Raw genomic sequence first — 14,867 nt, 5'->3', positions numbered from 1 at the left:
TGTGCAAAGTATGTAGGCTATACCTTAATTATCAAAACAAACTTTAATAAAAGTGTAAAATAAACGTAGATCTAAATTAAAAACACATGAAATAACCATCTCCCAATCATTGTACAACTAGCTAAAACAATATTATAAATGTTATATATTAAAACATCAGCTGCCTCTCAATTTGAGTTGTCATTGTATTAAAGGAATAACTTAATTTGATTGACTGCACTGATTAACTCTGTTGAAACATGTTTACGGAATTTTTTACATGAATTTGAGACAAATTCAGTAACTTTAGTTCATGTGCATTGTGCTATTAAGGACTTAGCATTGGATAATTGTTTCTCTTAACACAAAATCTGTCCGTCTGTCAAGGCTAAGAGATGTACCATGACAAATGATTAATTATTACTTCTAACTTCTTAACTGTATTTACACCTCCTACTGAAATCAATCACTTTCCTGTAGCTTATTGCTTCAATTGTGAGGTTATTTCATCTCCATTTTTACTTTTACAATAATTACAAACATGTGTCGATAATTGAGCTAATGAAGACTACATGTAGAAATAGCATGTTTGAGCGAGTCATTTAAAAACACAGACACAAGGGAAGGTGCATTCATTCTCTTTTTACAAATAAGTGGTACAAAAATACCTTGTCTACATTGTACAAAAGTCTGTGTAGCAGCAAAAATATTCATAAATCCCTTAAAAACAAAACACACCAGGGAGTGACTTTCAAACCAAAACATAGAATAGCATCCTTAAAGTCTTAACATTTGTATAAAACCAAAACAATTTCAATAAACCAGGGGCCTGTTCCAAGAAGCTCTTATTATTTAAAACGGTAGTTTGGCACTACAAGTGGTGAGATGGAAACATATAGACCAGCTGAAGTTAAATTACTCATTGAACTAAAACTAAGTTAATGTAAAAGGAATGAACATTTTTTTTTCTGGTCCTCTGATAAAAAGAAAGAAAGTGAAAAAGAAAGCTTTATTGTGTCGACAGAACCAGTGAAGGAATAAAGGCAACGGTACCTCACAAAGTATTAGCAAAATAACTAATACAACTAACAATATTATTTAACAGCTGCTTTTATAAAAACAGGCCCACAACAATTCCCACACCCCATGTCACACAAAAGCAGAATCTCTGCATTATTTACAGGGAAATTATTGATTAATTATATCATTTTGTGTTTATTTTCTAAACACTTTCCCTTCAATATGTAGTGGTGTTTGTTCATCCCGAGACTTAAGATCTTAAGTCCTCGGTGATAGCGACCACACACTATAGCAATCACTTTTCTGTCATGACAGGCAAAGCAATGGCATAGCTAGCAGGATACAAGGTCCCCAGAAATACTGTTGGCAGTGTTCATAAACAAAGTAAAGAAGTCTTTCAAGGGTCCAAAGATAATAAACCTCTTTAACGTCTTCAACGTTCACAACATCTCCGCCAAGGACATTTCAAATGTGCATAGATCAGTTGTTGGCCTTGCATAGATATGGTCCTCTCTACCAATTAAGTTATGCAGCATTACAGCTTTATGGAACAGTTTCAGACCGTGTGACATTAAACCTTCCCAATTAAAATGAATAATATTAGTGAACTTAAGGCTGATTTGGGCATTTATACTAACTTGCATATTCAAGAATGATGAGGTTCTGAGCCTATGCTGTTCAATTAAGATTGTACCTAAGTCTGTAGCTTTTTACAATATGTTTAGGTGTGGTAGGGACTATGCTAAACATTATCTTGCATGCTGTTCAATGTTCACAATAATCCTCCACAGACTCTCTCTGCCACCGCTCAGGTTTGTTATTCTGATGTAAACTGAAGCCTGGCAGTATGGGAGCTATTTATCTTTTTATCCGTCCTTTCTGTACAGCAGGACAGTTTCACGGCCGTCCGATGATCAGCATGGCACACCGGCTACTCTAATGTGGGCTCGGGTCATTTGGCTTCCAATACAATCAGAAACTTTAGAGTATTTCTGTTGTTTTTGGATTGACTGGATATGACATACTGCATGTGCCTTGATGGACATGTTTCCCCATTTCAACTGTATTTGGAATCATCTTTCATCATTTCAAAAAACACTTTTTGAATTATTCAATAGAAAGCTAAATGAATGCTACCTCTAATACAAATCACACTTAAACCCAAAAACGCTTACGGTAAAACTTGAGAGGCCATGATACACTATTGCACTACATTGCAATGAAAAATCTGTCTTTATTGAGACAGACTTTGCATTTCATTTGGTTGGCATTTTGAATAAAGGCAACGTGGATATCAGATCCATCCGTAGACTCAACCGTAGTGCAAAAAATACATTGTCACAGCTGCTGGCTTAATTTCTTAACTACATTACGATAAAAGGTTTCTTGCCTATCATGGCGTGAAAGGAGAATATCTAATTAAGAATGTTTGTGCTTTTCTGTACAGTCGAGGAAAAAGATGTCATAAAAGGACACTTCATACTGCACACTAGCTCGCTATCTATCATGAATGTGAATAAAAAAAAGTGAATAAAAAAAGTGTATGAAATTGTTATGTCTACAACAAACGTAGACGGCTTCAACTGTAGCTTGGAAACTTTCTGGCATTTATAAAACAACAATATAATACCCCTAACCCTAACCCAAGGTATTCCATTAACAGACTGGAACAAATATTAACATCTGTATTCAGTCTACATGTAATGCAGTACACTCTTTTACAGCACCATGATTGTCCATTAAGCAGCTTCTGTGAAGTAAAATATCACACAATACGTCGTTCTGCAGCATCAGTGTGACAATAATGTTCAGAAGTAAGACAGAAAGTGCTCTGTGTGTCTCCTATTTGTGTTTTCGCAATAAAGGCTTACATTTCTTTCAGTAGTCTGAGCTAAGTTTTTTTTTCAACAGTCTCAACAAGTCACTAATGGCTCACTTCTAGCCATCTTAACAGTTATTTGTTTAAGGGTTGAGGTAGCAATAAGACAAGCATAGCAGCCCAACACTGAGATTATTTCCTTTGTTCAGTCGTCTACTCCAAAAACATAATCTATCCAAATCCATCCCACCCAGATGTCTGTAGATGGGAGTCAACTTTCTGTTTTCCCTCTTTTCGTCATCTTTCCTCCGTCACAAAAGGCATAAACATTTGTTCAAATCCTCACATGATGTGGCTTGGGCAGTTAATGCTCAGGCAACAGAATCATTCTCCGTCTTCTTTAAACTATCTCCATCTGTGAGGTTCAGCAGAGCCAACCTCTGGTCACTGGTCCTTCCTCCATTTTGGTCTGAATCTCCAGGTAAACCCACCACGACCTAGTCCTGCTCGGAGCTGCTGGGCTCATCATCAGGATAAATGACGAGGAAACAGGCAGTAAGGAAGCCAAGGAAGGCGCCCCCCGAGGCCACTGCAGGAATGACACGCACACTGCCAACTGCCTCCACCACAGCCCCGAGGGCCGATGCAACCAAAATCTGGCTGATATAGACCTGAAAATAAAGATATAATGATTCAACACAAAAAGACCAACAATCACTCAGTGCTGTTTGTTAGTTGCTCATTTTAATAGCAAAATCTCACTTGGCAGGATCAGTTTAAATTTAGAACTGACGGGGGGGAAAGTATGAATGCTCACCTGGCAGGATAAGATAGCGCAGTCAATACCAAAACCTCTTTTAGTGTTTGCTGGACTGTGGTGAATGTACTGAGGAGAGGACCAGAACAGGAGAAACTGTCACTTCCATCGTATATCACATAGACTGTCAGTGTGTAGCTTTTACACTTTTAGGTGAAGTTTAAAAACTAAAAATATGTTGACTAACTTTACAGGCAGGGCGACAATATACAATATGTGTAACAACTGCTACATAATGTCTCAAGTGATGAGATACAGAACAAATCACTTTCAATGCTGTACGACACACACACACACACACACACACACACACACACACACACACACACACACACACACACACACACACCTTGTTTAAATGTCCAATGTGTTAAAAGTGTTGCTGATGCAAAGCCTCTACTGATGTACCAAGGTTAAATGATACACAAAATAAACGTTTGTTTGCTCCTATTTCATGTTGCGTAGTGTTCGGCCAGGGTCGGACCATGTGCATGGACATGCGTGTGAACTCTCTGTTTGTGTACATACCTCTTTGATTTCATGGTACTGCCCTAGTAATGCATAGGGACAGTAGGAGATACTCATGGAGATGATGCCCATGCTACTGATCATCACCATGGCAACATAAACATTAGGGAAGATCGCCATGACAGCCGTTCCTAAGGTTAGAGGGAGGAAAGCTGTTTAAATACATTACATTTCCTTTTGCCATTAAGAAAACATGCAGCTTCTCCCGGATACACTGCACTCCACTGCATTAGTGTCAGCTGTTATCTCTATCGCCAAAACTGACCTATTGAGAATCCCAGAGTTCCAACAATGTAGATAATCTTAATACTCAGATCAAAGTTATCCAGGTACTTCTGAAGGATTGCTGAGTGGAGAGATGACAAGAAAACAGATTCAAGACAGCGTGGGGGAGCAGGACACAAAAGGGAGGGAAAAGTTTAATCGTTTCACTGGCCACTTGTTTTTTATTTAAATACAGTAGCTGGGAGATTTCAAATGTAAAAATGAACAGTGTTCGGGTTTTACCAGAGCAGACAGCAGCAGTAGCAGCATAGACCACCAATCCCCAGCAGCCCATCTGTACTCCTTTGTGATAGTTCAGTATCTCTGTGGAATTGGCTGGTGCCTGAAAAAAACCGGAATGTAATCATACACTTGACTTTACAAATACACTAGCTAACTGACATTGTAGTGTTTGTATTTGGCACACATGACTTTGTGTAGCTCACAGTCAGTTAGCACCACTGTCTTTGAACAGTAAGACACACAAGGGCATGAGGGTGTGCGAGTGTGCGTGTGTACCGTGGGGTCTCCGTGGTAGATGACTTGCCCCATGAAATCGGTGTAAAACACAGCTTCAGCTATAATGGAGAACCATGTGAGGAGGTGACACACACACAATGTCCACAGCTGCCTCGGCATCTACCGGGGACAGAAAAGAAACGAGGATTCAAGAATAGCAGGTGAACATGAAGAATGTTTTTTATTAATCTGCAAATCCTTAAAATGTTGTAAATGTGATGCAGTTCAATAGTGAAATAGGAGGAGAAAAAAATGTGTAAGTATTAAAAACATCTGCAATTTACTTCACCTTAAACATGGATAACCAGAGCAGTCGAACAGTTGTACCCTTGTCTGGTCCTCCCTCACCGATGGAGCCCTCAGATGACAGACTGCTAACTGACAGCTGCAACTCCCGCCTGTCGGCATCCCGCTGGAGTTCACTCAGGTCATTCAGACTGCGGGAGGTGGTGATTGGCCGAGGGCTCAGTGGCGCTGCCCTTCGCAGTCGATAGCGCTGTGATCCCACTCGTCCGTAGTAGGAGAAAGTGAAGGAGGGCTAAAGAGAAACAAGACAAACATCAGCCTTTTCACATCTGCAAAATGACTGTTACAGAAAGTAACTCAAAAAATGGCAAACTCAACTGTACCTGTCTGTAGAAGGTGTGTGGGTGTGGTCGGGATGAAACTGAGGTGTTGGAGGGCCGGCTCTGCAGCCTAGTGGAGGCATGGTCTTTCATTGCATTGGAGTGGTCAGAAGAGGACAAGCCCGCATTGACACCATTGAGAGGCTTGCCTTGCTGGGACACAAGAGAAGCACAGACGTACATATTGAAGGCACAAAGGGGAACTGAAAGACAGAACAGAAGTTTTCTGTCTCTGAAGAGTTCCATATATTGCGTAATAGTAGGGGAAATAACAACATATCAAATAACTTGTAACATTGACACTTGATGACATTTGTTTCTGATCCCCGCAACGTCATTTTTAGCCACCACAAATAACATCTGCCACCGTAGCAGCTGATTTCACCTTTGTTTTCAGGTGCGAGGTCTGTGAGCCAGAACTGATCTGAAGGAGAGGAGTGCCGTTTGTTGGACCCTTAAGCTCAGGCCAAGCTGGATTTGTAGGCTCTAAGACCAACATCCCATCAGTAGTTGGTTCACCAGCAGGAGACGAGGACCCAATAATGTGGTCTGATGGTTGGAAAACATCCTGTAGCTCTTCCTGCGTCTCTGCTAGTAAGTGATGCACCTCTTGCAGGAAATGTTGTGCGTCTGGATCGAGGTCAGAATCCATCTCGATCGTAGCATCTGGCATGGCTAAGACTGAATCGCTTTTACTGCGCACTCGCTCCACAGCAAGGAAGTCCATCTCCCCTTCCTCGGGATCTGATTCGTTGTCCTCCCGGGACGGTGCTCGAGCTGAAGCATCCTCCTCCTCGATCACGGCAAGGGAAAGTGCCGTGTGACCAACGGGCCTGAAAGACAACTGGCTGGTAGACGCCGCACTTACTGTGACTTTAAGCTGGTTGGAAGGAGCGAAAGGTCGCTCAGGGATACTGAGCATGTGCAGTGTGACAGAGATAATGAAGATGATGCCTGCGAACAGGAAGAGGACCTGTTCCTGTGATTTAAATGCTTGGCCCAGAGCTGTGCCAGTCCAGTCTAGACCTCCCAGCATGTAGCCCACCGCTCCGCCGAGTCCTGGAGAGACAGGTTTATACTTTTATACACAAGTCAATATTTGCAAAGTCTAATAAACAAAGTGCAAGCAGCTTCTGGAACTGTACTGCCAATATGTGTAAAACATTGTGAGCATCATCTGTACGTGTGTGCGTGTGCGTGTGCATACATATCTTACCAGCAGAGAAGGCATGAATATTCAGGGCCATATCTTGCTCGTCAGTGTCTGCAACATCAAGAAGGTAAGCTCTGATTGGTCCTTCAGAGGCATCAGCACTGAAGTCCAGCACAACCACACCTAATACAGTGAGGACGATGCCAATTGGCTGGTTGCTGGGACTGTCACCAACGGAAAGGCCTAACAGAACACAACGGAATACATAAAGATGGAGTTAAACAGTAATTATGCTAATCCTTAAGTGGCAATCTCCAGTACCTTCTACTCACCTATTAATGACCCATTTAAGAAGAGCGCCACTCCCAGCAGCACACCTACACACAGGGCCAGAATGAATGGTCTTCTCCGACCCCACCACAGAGTACATCGGTCACTGGCCGAGCCGATCACAGGCGTTAAGAGGAGACCCAGGATAGGACTGAGGAACCAGGTTAAACTGTAATATTGCTCAGGAAGACCTAGAAAACGCACACAAACAAAGTGGTGGATTCAAGACTAAGCGATAAATCAAAGTATACTATATTTGGACAGATTTTTACATTCAATTTATTAGGAAAATACATGAATAAATGCTTTAGCTCAGATGTGCCTCTCGGTTATTGCATTTGACCCCAATGGTTAAATAATAAGCTACATCATTACAGCAACATCATGTATTTTACTAAAGTGTCTGTGCTTTCACAATATTTTATATATTTCATATAATAATACAACAAAATAAAACAATGACAGTTTAATTAATGAAATCAAATGTATTTGAGTTCACTTAATGAAACAGGAATGTAAATGAGTTAACGGAAGGAAACGATTGTAACCGCAGTAAGCGTTAACATCTTCAGCATTGAGCATAACATATGCTTTGCTCCATCTAATATCCTTTTGTGTTAATTTTGCACTTGAGGCACTATCATTCTGAAAAGGCCAGAAATATGGTCTTTTACACTGATTTTTTAAAATATGCTATAAAGTATGATGTTGAGATCTGTCAAATGTGTTCATTGAGTTTAATTAGATTTACATGTTTGTATTACAAACCCGGTTTTTAACAATAACTTCTTACTACTACGGACTGAAAGACTGATATAATGAATTACTCAGCTTTTTGTCCTGCCATCTTGGTAAAAAAAACCCTCATAGCCAACGTTTTCATGTTTGTCATGTAGGGACTAGTCAAAGCAGTTAAAGCAGAGAAAACGGTGAATGTTTTTCTACATTCCATTCATTGTTTATAAAAGCATAGTGCATAACAGCTCTAGCATACCAATGTATGAAGAATCACTTTTGTTTCTTAAACAGCTTCCTTTAAAAAAAAAAAAGGGGGCTTTTTAGGATGGCAGGAACAGTTCCGATAATGAGGTGAACAGTTCAAACAGCACAGACAGAAATATGCATAAAACAGCCAGGAAAGTGGTGACACCACGTCCAGTTGACCGTCATGAGCAGAACTAGGCACTGAAATCAAAGAACACTCATCCTTGTACGTTTTCAATATCAATGTGGTTTGATCATTTTCAATGTACCAATGTGGCCCAAATATGTGCGATATTTATGGGAAACAAGGCACTGCTGTCAGCTGTCAGAATGAAAACAGCTATCTCAAGATGGCAATATCCTCATTTTCCACCCCTTATAAAGACATAGTTTCAATGTAAAAATGTGATGCACTTGAAGTCAGTCAGTTGGCTGGTGCGACTGGTTCTCACGGGAACAACATGTTACCCTTGCTCTGCTCCTGCATTCCCTCTCTCTTAAGTGAACAAGACAGCGGGTAGCTTTCTTGCCGTAGGAACATATTTATTTTCTGTCTGTTTTTTCGATTGTTAATGACTCTATCTTTTGTCAATAAGACTTCACATAGACTTAACTTAGGTACCTTGTAGAGTTTTTGACCTCCAGCAGCACTATGAAAGGTTTTTTACTTTAAATGGTAGAAATGCATTCGAAACAGTTAGACCTCAAGGAACAAATAGTGAGTAACACTGTTTCAACATAACCTATTTGCTTTAAGGAAAGCTGAACTATGACACACTCATTAAGTAGGTTTGTGTTGCAAGAAAACTAGGCTGAGCATACTTCCTACTTGAGTTCAATGTTCTAAAGCTACAGTGCTAACTTAAAAATGCTTTCAAAAACACCCAGAATGGGTTTACATAAAAGTTTTTAAAAACATAATCTTTCTTACAATAATACGAATAGGAGAGAATACAGAGGCTAAAATGTGCCGAGTTACACATTCTTGTCATACCTAGCCAAGGGAAAATACCTTTGTTCCATTTCTGCTATGGTGGCAAACCTGACATTTAACTATATAGCCCCCTGGTTGGCTGCTGCTGGGCGGGCAGGTTACATGACACAGTGGTGCAGCCAGGGAAATCAATAGATCCCGTCTGGCTATGAAACAACAGTCAAATTCCACAGTGTTGGTGGGGTTACCTGACTACTGGTACTGCTGGGATTTAGACTGATACGACATTTCTTTTTGGATAGCTGTGGTGGGCTTCAACACAAACCCAACTATTCTTATGTATAGAAAATGAGCAAATAATAATATGCTCACAGCTGAATCTGGGAAAAGAGTCAGTGTGGGTCTGGCAGTTTTTCTGACACCAACCAGGGGAGCACTGCCACAAATATATCACTAAGATACCTGACAAGATAAACAGAATGTGCTGCACACTAAATGTAGTGTAAACACCAGCTTTGAAACAGCATATGGCTACACTGATAGTACAATTAACCTACAACTGTGCAACTCATGTTGGATGGTTCTAATAACTCTGCTACCGCTGAAAAAACTGACAAATGTATATTTAGACAGGCATTTGTGCTCGTCGGTGGCAGATACCCATCTATTATGTACAAGTTGCTCTGCTAATGTTTGTGTCCCATACCTATCACAACAAGGTGCACAATATGTGCTGGTAACAATTAGGAAATTAAAATTCCAGCGCTGTTTAGAAGAGCAAGAGTGTGTCCGTCTCTATATGACTGTATTGCATCTCCTTACCTATCTGCAGCAGCACTGGCGTTACCAGGGCTGTTTCCATAGCGTAGCAGAACTCGCGTCCAAACATCACTGCCCCGTGCATTATCCAGCGATGCAAAGGGATCTGCATACCTCTGCCCTCTTCCTCCACATCCTTCCCGCTGTCACTCTCTTCTGATTCTTCCTTGGGTTTCCTCCTCTGCGGAAGGCCATAAGCCTCCCTCTGCTTTGCTTCTCCTCCCATTACAATCTGGTAAAGGGTTTACTTTGCAGAATGGCTGGTATATATATATATATATATATATATATAGATATATCAGTGTATATTAATGATTGCTACTATCTCCTATATATGTAAGCCAAACTGTACTGTGTTATTAAATGCCAATAGGACACGTAATCCATGGTTTTCATCTTGATCACTCACTGTGTAAGAGAAGCCAAAGATATCCAGAAAGATTCATTAGAGAGCATCTCTGCTGTTCAGCACCTTCTGGGTTCAAAGCCAAAGAATTGCAAAAAATTGAGGATGAGGCAGGAATAATCATTATAATGAGATTGTGTCCAAAAAAATAATGTGGTAAAAATATATTCCATACATTTTATCCCATGGCCATCATGCAGATATGTCACACGGTGCACGGCTCAGAAGCTCAGTGGGAGAGCGATGGTGTTCCTCACTGTGGCTTGCAGATACAAATTTCAGAAAGAGCAAAGACGTTCTGCATAGCTCCAGAGGTATGTAAAGGGGTGGAGCACGGAACAGCAGAAGAGGTAGGAGAAGGGGGGGTGGCGGAATGCGCCTTTGCCCGGGTCCAGTAGCTGTGTTTGTGGTATGCCGTTAGAATATGTCTGCGAGTGCGTTTGCTGTGGCTGGCGGCAGTGTGTTTTGGAGGTTGTGTGCATGCAGTACCTGGACTGTGTTATTAGAGAGAGGCTCAGCAGAAGTCTGTGTGTGCATGCGAGTACACTTTTTGGCATGTCGGGGTCAAAGCATGTGGAAACTTCTTGGCAACTGACCTACTGAGTGACACAGCAACCTGCAGGAAAAACAGACACCAGTTAGATAGTTAGCGAAAGCTCTAAAATAGTACAACCCTATCACTTATTTTCTAAAATGGTACTCACACAGATAAAATCTGATTTTTATATTACTTTTATTGTGAGTATGGGGTCATGGTCTAAATACTACAAGGCTTTGTAAAAACATGGGAGCCTGCAGTGCAGTTGGGTCCCATGATAGGAAACAAAAAGGATGAAGCAATTTTGCCACACCTTAACGATCTGAAATGACTACAAAGACTTTCATTCATGTATCTTCTCTGAGTACAGTATGCGAAACTCACTGACATCACCTGTAACCTTTGAACCCGAACACCAGCAGGCTATAAAGACATCAGAGGCATGAACAAAAGCCTCATTAGAAAATCAACACTTGTCACAACACCTCAGCTGTGTTGTGTAACGTTATTAGATAACAGTTAAAACAAGCGGATTTTGGGGATAATTTTAATCTCCACTCTTCTCTCCTCTCCTTTGTTTTAACGCAATCCCTTTCAGTCTGTTTTAGGTCACGTTGTTTTATGGTAATGTTTAAACAAAATAAAGTGAGCGTTAAAACGCTTCCCACAGATAGGAGACAGTACTGAGAAATGTGCAGTAGTGATGATTTCACAGTGACAAAGTAACCTGTTCCTATGTATAGTGAATCATCTACACGTCTTTAACTTCCCCTTGAGTAGAAAATCCGTGTTTTTTCACGGGAATGTATGATGGGTGTGAGTCTTCCTCTCGAACCTGTGAGGACATGTTTTACTCGGGGAGCGGTTCTGCTAACGGTAACGCTGATTTACCTGAGCCACCGACAGACTGCCCTACAGTCTACGTAGTAAATAACGAGCCATTAGCAGTCATTTATGACTTTGTGACTTATTCATGCGAGGATGCTGCACATGGCGATAGATAAACACCTGACACTGGACACACTAATGTTAACTTTACGTTGACTGGGGTTTGACTTGTGGCTAACGTTACCTTAGCGGGCTAACGTTAGGTTGGCTAATAAATTAACGTAAATTAGGCAGCTAGCGTTAGTTAGCAAGTTAAGACAGAGAGAACCAGTTATATTAAAGACAGAAAGATGTAACATACCTGAGATTTATTCCGCTAAGGTTAAGTCAAGGCAGTTCTGCGTTATGTCAATGTTTGATAACGTGACAGTAAAACTCTTAGTTTGGGTTAGCAATCTGGCTACCCTTTGCCGGCTAACCTTTGCCGGCTAACTGAGTGACCATCTGCTTCACTACACTCATCAATCTCATTGGTTTCCACAGTAACAAAGCGAGGCGTGGTAAAAGGACGCAAATGACGTCATCTAGCTACTCACCTACGATGGACGGGTAATCACAATAAAAAATGCTTTACTTTTCTAACATGTTATTACTAATGTATGTATTTAAATATCTATTTTACTTTAATAATGTATCGTAAAGGTTGATTGTAATGCTCCCGACATTGCCATCCTGTTTTTTTTTACACTACCCAAAATAAGCTACATTTATTACTCATCAATGAATAATACAAATGAGTGATTAAATTAAATATAAATAACAATTATAACAATGTATCAAAAATAATAATGTATTAATAATTTGAGATTAGGCATTATAGTTTTTCATTTCAATAATGGAACATTTAACTTATTGTTTGTTTTTTAAACCTCAAATATAAAATGAAGACGTATGAGGCTGGTTTTACATTTGAATAACCAGGCAGAACTATTTGCAGAACCAGTTTGACATTTTGACTCATTCACTAGAAAGCAAAGCATTTGACTCACCTAAACACCTCTTTATTTCCCCCATAATTTCTCTATTTGTGACATTTTACCCAAAAAAGAGAGGTTTTGAGGATTGTTAATGAAACAAAAATGACTAATTGTTTACTTAACAGCACACAATAATAATAATAATAATAATAATAAAACATTATTTACAGCCCAAACATTCACATTGTAGCTGCTTTCAGTCATCCAAGCAGTTTCCATTTGAGTGATCACATTTTCTTTGGTCTCATAATGGTCTTTAGAAAATAGTGCAATGTTGCCCTCTGCTGCACAAAAGTGGTTATCGTTCCCAAATGTGTTCTTGCAGTGGATCTTCTGAAGTGTTCACCATGTAATCCAGGCACAAATAAACATACCACTCTCCTTCCATGGTAAAGGGATCAAGGTGTGGTCTGTTTAGCATTGTGTTCCAATTGTATATTGTTGAACGTCATCCTGTTCACACTTAGCAGTAAGAAGTTGATCCAAGTCTGTTAGACAATGTATGTTCCACTCAAATGTAAAGGATGCAATGGTCCCAGGCAGGTATCAGGGTCATTAATATGTTGTATTAATAATATCAGCACTTCTGTCCTTGCCAGTTCTAAAATATCCTGAAGTCACAGCTATCATTGCTCCCTTGACATGCTCAATCTCAGGTAGAGGGTTTATTTAGGGATTACAAACTTCATTTAAGGCTAATTCGTATGTTATGTTACAAAAAAAAGAAACCTGAAGTGTATTTGGACACTGCATAAAATACAATATCTAAGATTAGAATATGGACTGTGTAGATTACATTAAAAAAATTGTTTTTTTAATGAGATTTGGGATTTTGTCAGTGGTAGATTCAAGTAATAATACACATACATCAACTGTGTATTTTGCCCTATTGTTTGAATTTGGCAGCAAATTGGTCTAGCAGATAGGGAGATTGTCTCACAGTTGAAAAGTCACAGGTCCAAAGGTTTCTTGACATGATAATGATATTAAGTTGCAGACTAATTACAGATTAGTCTTTTGTCAATGTTTTAATTAATTTAAGTCACTGTAAGTTTTTAGATTGCTGAACCAGCTGAATAGGTTGATTATTATATTATTATAATTATTATAATTATAACTATTATTATTATTATTATTATTATTATTATTATTATTATTATTATTATTATTATTATTATTATTATTATTATTATTATTATTATTATAACAACAGCATTGGCTGTTGATCCTAAGATCTTAGCAGTGTGCCATCACACACTGATGCTGTTATCACTGGTCAGTATGTTGTAGAGTACAAAAATAACAGCCAACTTTCCCCAGGCGACTGTGACGTCTCAGTAACTGTTGGCTCTCTTCACCCCGTGTGAAATGAGATTCACAGTGTGTGGTTCTTGCAGTGAAGTGGGGATCTTGGTCATCACGATCATATTATTAGCGATGGCGTTTGCCATCCCTCCCGAGGCCTTGGAGCTGTGCTGCATGCTGATGATGTCGCCGCTAGTCTGCTCGGGCTCTGAGCGGCGGAAAATATTTCTCATGGTGGCCTGAGGGACAAAAGGGCAATAAATTATTCAGTGAATCGAAGAGTAAATAAGCAAATAAATGAGGGATGGATGGACAAATTACAGCTGGAGGGAAGGATGGATGGAAAGATGGACAGGTGGCAGAGAGGAAGGATGTTAGGAGGAATGGGATGAAGTAAAGTGAGGAAGGAAAGTACTCCAGTCTCACCTGGAAATTATTTGTAACAAAGCAGTAGACAACAGGATCCATACAGCTATTCAAACTACTGAGAGTGACAGTCAAGTGGTAGGCTATCACATTATGAGGCATGTCAGGGTGGAAGTACACCACCACCTGCAACACAAGACATAACAGCCATGAGATTACTTACACAATGTGGTTACATTTAACCAAACATAGAAGCAGCAACAGATATTGCATTATTATATACCTGTTTTGATACTGTTATACAGTAGTTCCTAACAAGCCTCAGTATGGACATGAGTTTTGAGCTCAACCAAAGAATGCTTTTTCATCCCAATGTTGTGACTCTGTCTTTGGGCAGCTTGAGGCTTTAAGGGCTACGATGATGATATTTTTAAAGGAATGTGTCGCTCCTGTCTCTCACTCACCTGTCTGATGTGGAAGGGTGTGAAGCAGACAGTGAAGATGATCAGCACTGTGGTCAGCAGCTGGACAGCCCTCCTTCTCCTCTCCCTGAGGAAATACAGTTAAAGCAACCACTGCAACATCTCATAAACCG

At 40.0% G+C, this 14,867-nt stretch overlaps 2 protein-coding genes across 2 annotated transcripts in view; both read right to left on the bottom strand.

Moving 5' to 3' along the window:
• Window positions 1–567: 567 nt before the first annotated feature.
• LOC115021675 (solute carrier family 45 member 4-like) lies at window positions 568–12,088 on the bottom strand. The gene is made up of 13 exons (XM_029452269.1): window positions 11,926–12,088; window positions 9,796–10,814; window positions 7,058–7,246; window positions 6,789–6,968; window positions 5,958–6,631; window positions 5,576–5,725; window positions 5,236–5,484; window positions 4,947–5,066; window positions 4,671–4,770; window positions 4,429–4,509; window positions 4,164–4,294; window positions 3,636–3,704; window positions 568–3,489 (listed from the first exon to the last, which is right to left on the bottom strand). Exons 2-13 carry the CDS (start codon window positions 10,016–10,018, stop codon window positions 3,316–3,318), a joined length of 2,340 nt encoding a protein of 779 aa, XP_029308129.1. The 5' UTR covers window positions 10,019–10,814; window positions 11,926–12,088; the 3' UTR covers window positions 568–3,315.
• Window positions 12,089–13,782: 1,694 nt separating this feature from the next.
• LOC115021029 (G-protein coupled receptor 20-like) overlaps window positions 13,783–14,867 on the bottom strand; it is a 2,146-nt gene continuing 1,061 nt past the window's right edge. Inside the window, exons 4-6 of the mRNA XM_029451144.1 lie at window positions 14,737–14,821; window positions 14,333–14,458; window positions 13,783–14,145 (exon numbers count right to left, since the gene is read on the bottom strand). Coding sequence (XP_029307004.1) covers window positions 13,936–14,145; window positions 14,333–14,458; window positions 14,737–14,821 — 421 coding nt within the window. The 3' untranslated portion in view covers window positions 13,783–13,935. The remainder of the gene's footprint in view (window positions 14,146–14,332; window positions 14,459–14,736; window positions 14,822–14,867) is intronic.

The sequence above is a fragment of the Cottoperca gobio genome, chromosome 16 (assembly GCF_900634415.1).
Source record: "Cottoperca gobio chromosome 16, fCotGob3.1, whole genome shotgun sequence".
In the NCBI taxonomy this organism is placed as follows: Eukaryota; Metazoa; Chordata; class Actinopteri; order Perciformes; family Bovichtidae; genus Cottoperca; species Cottoperca gobio.
The sequence above is the reverse complement of the archived record's forward strand: the minus strand, read 5'-3'. Positions and strand labels throughout refer to the sequence as shown.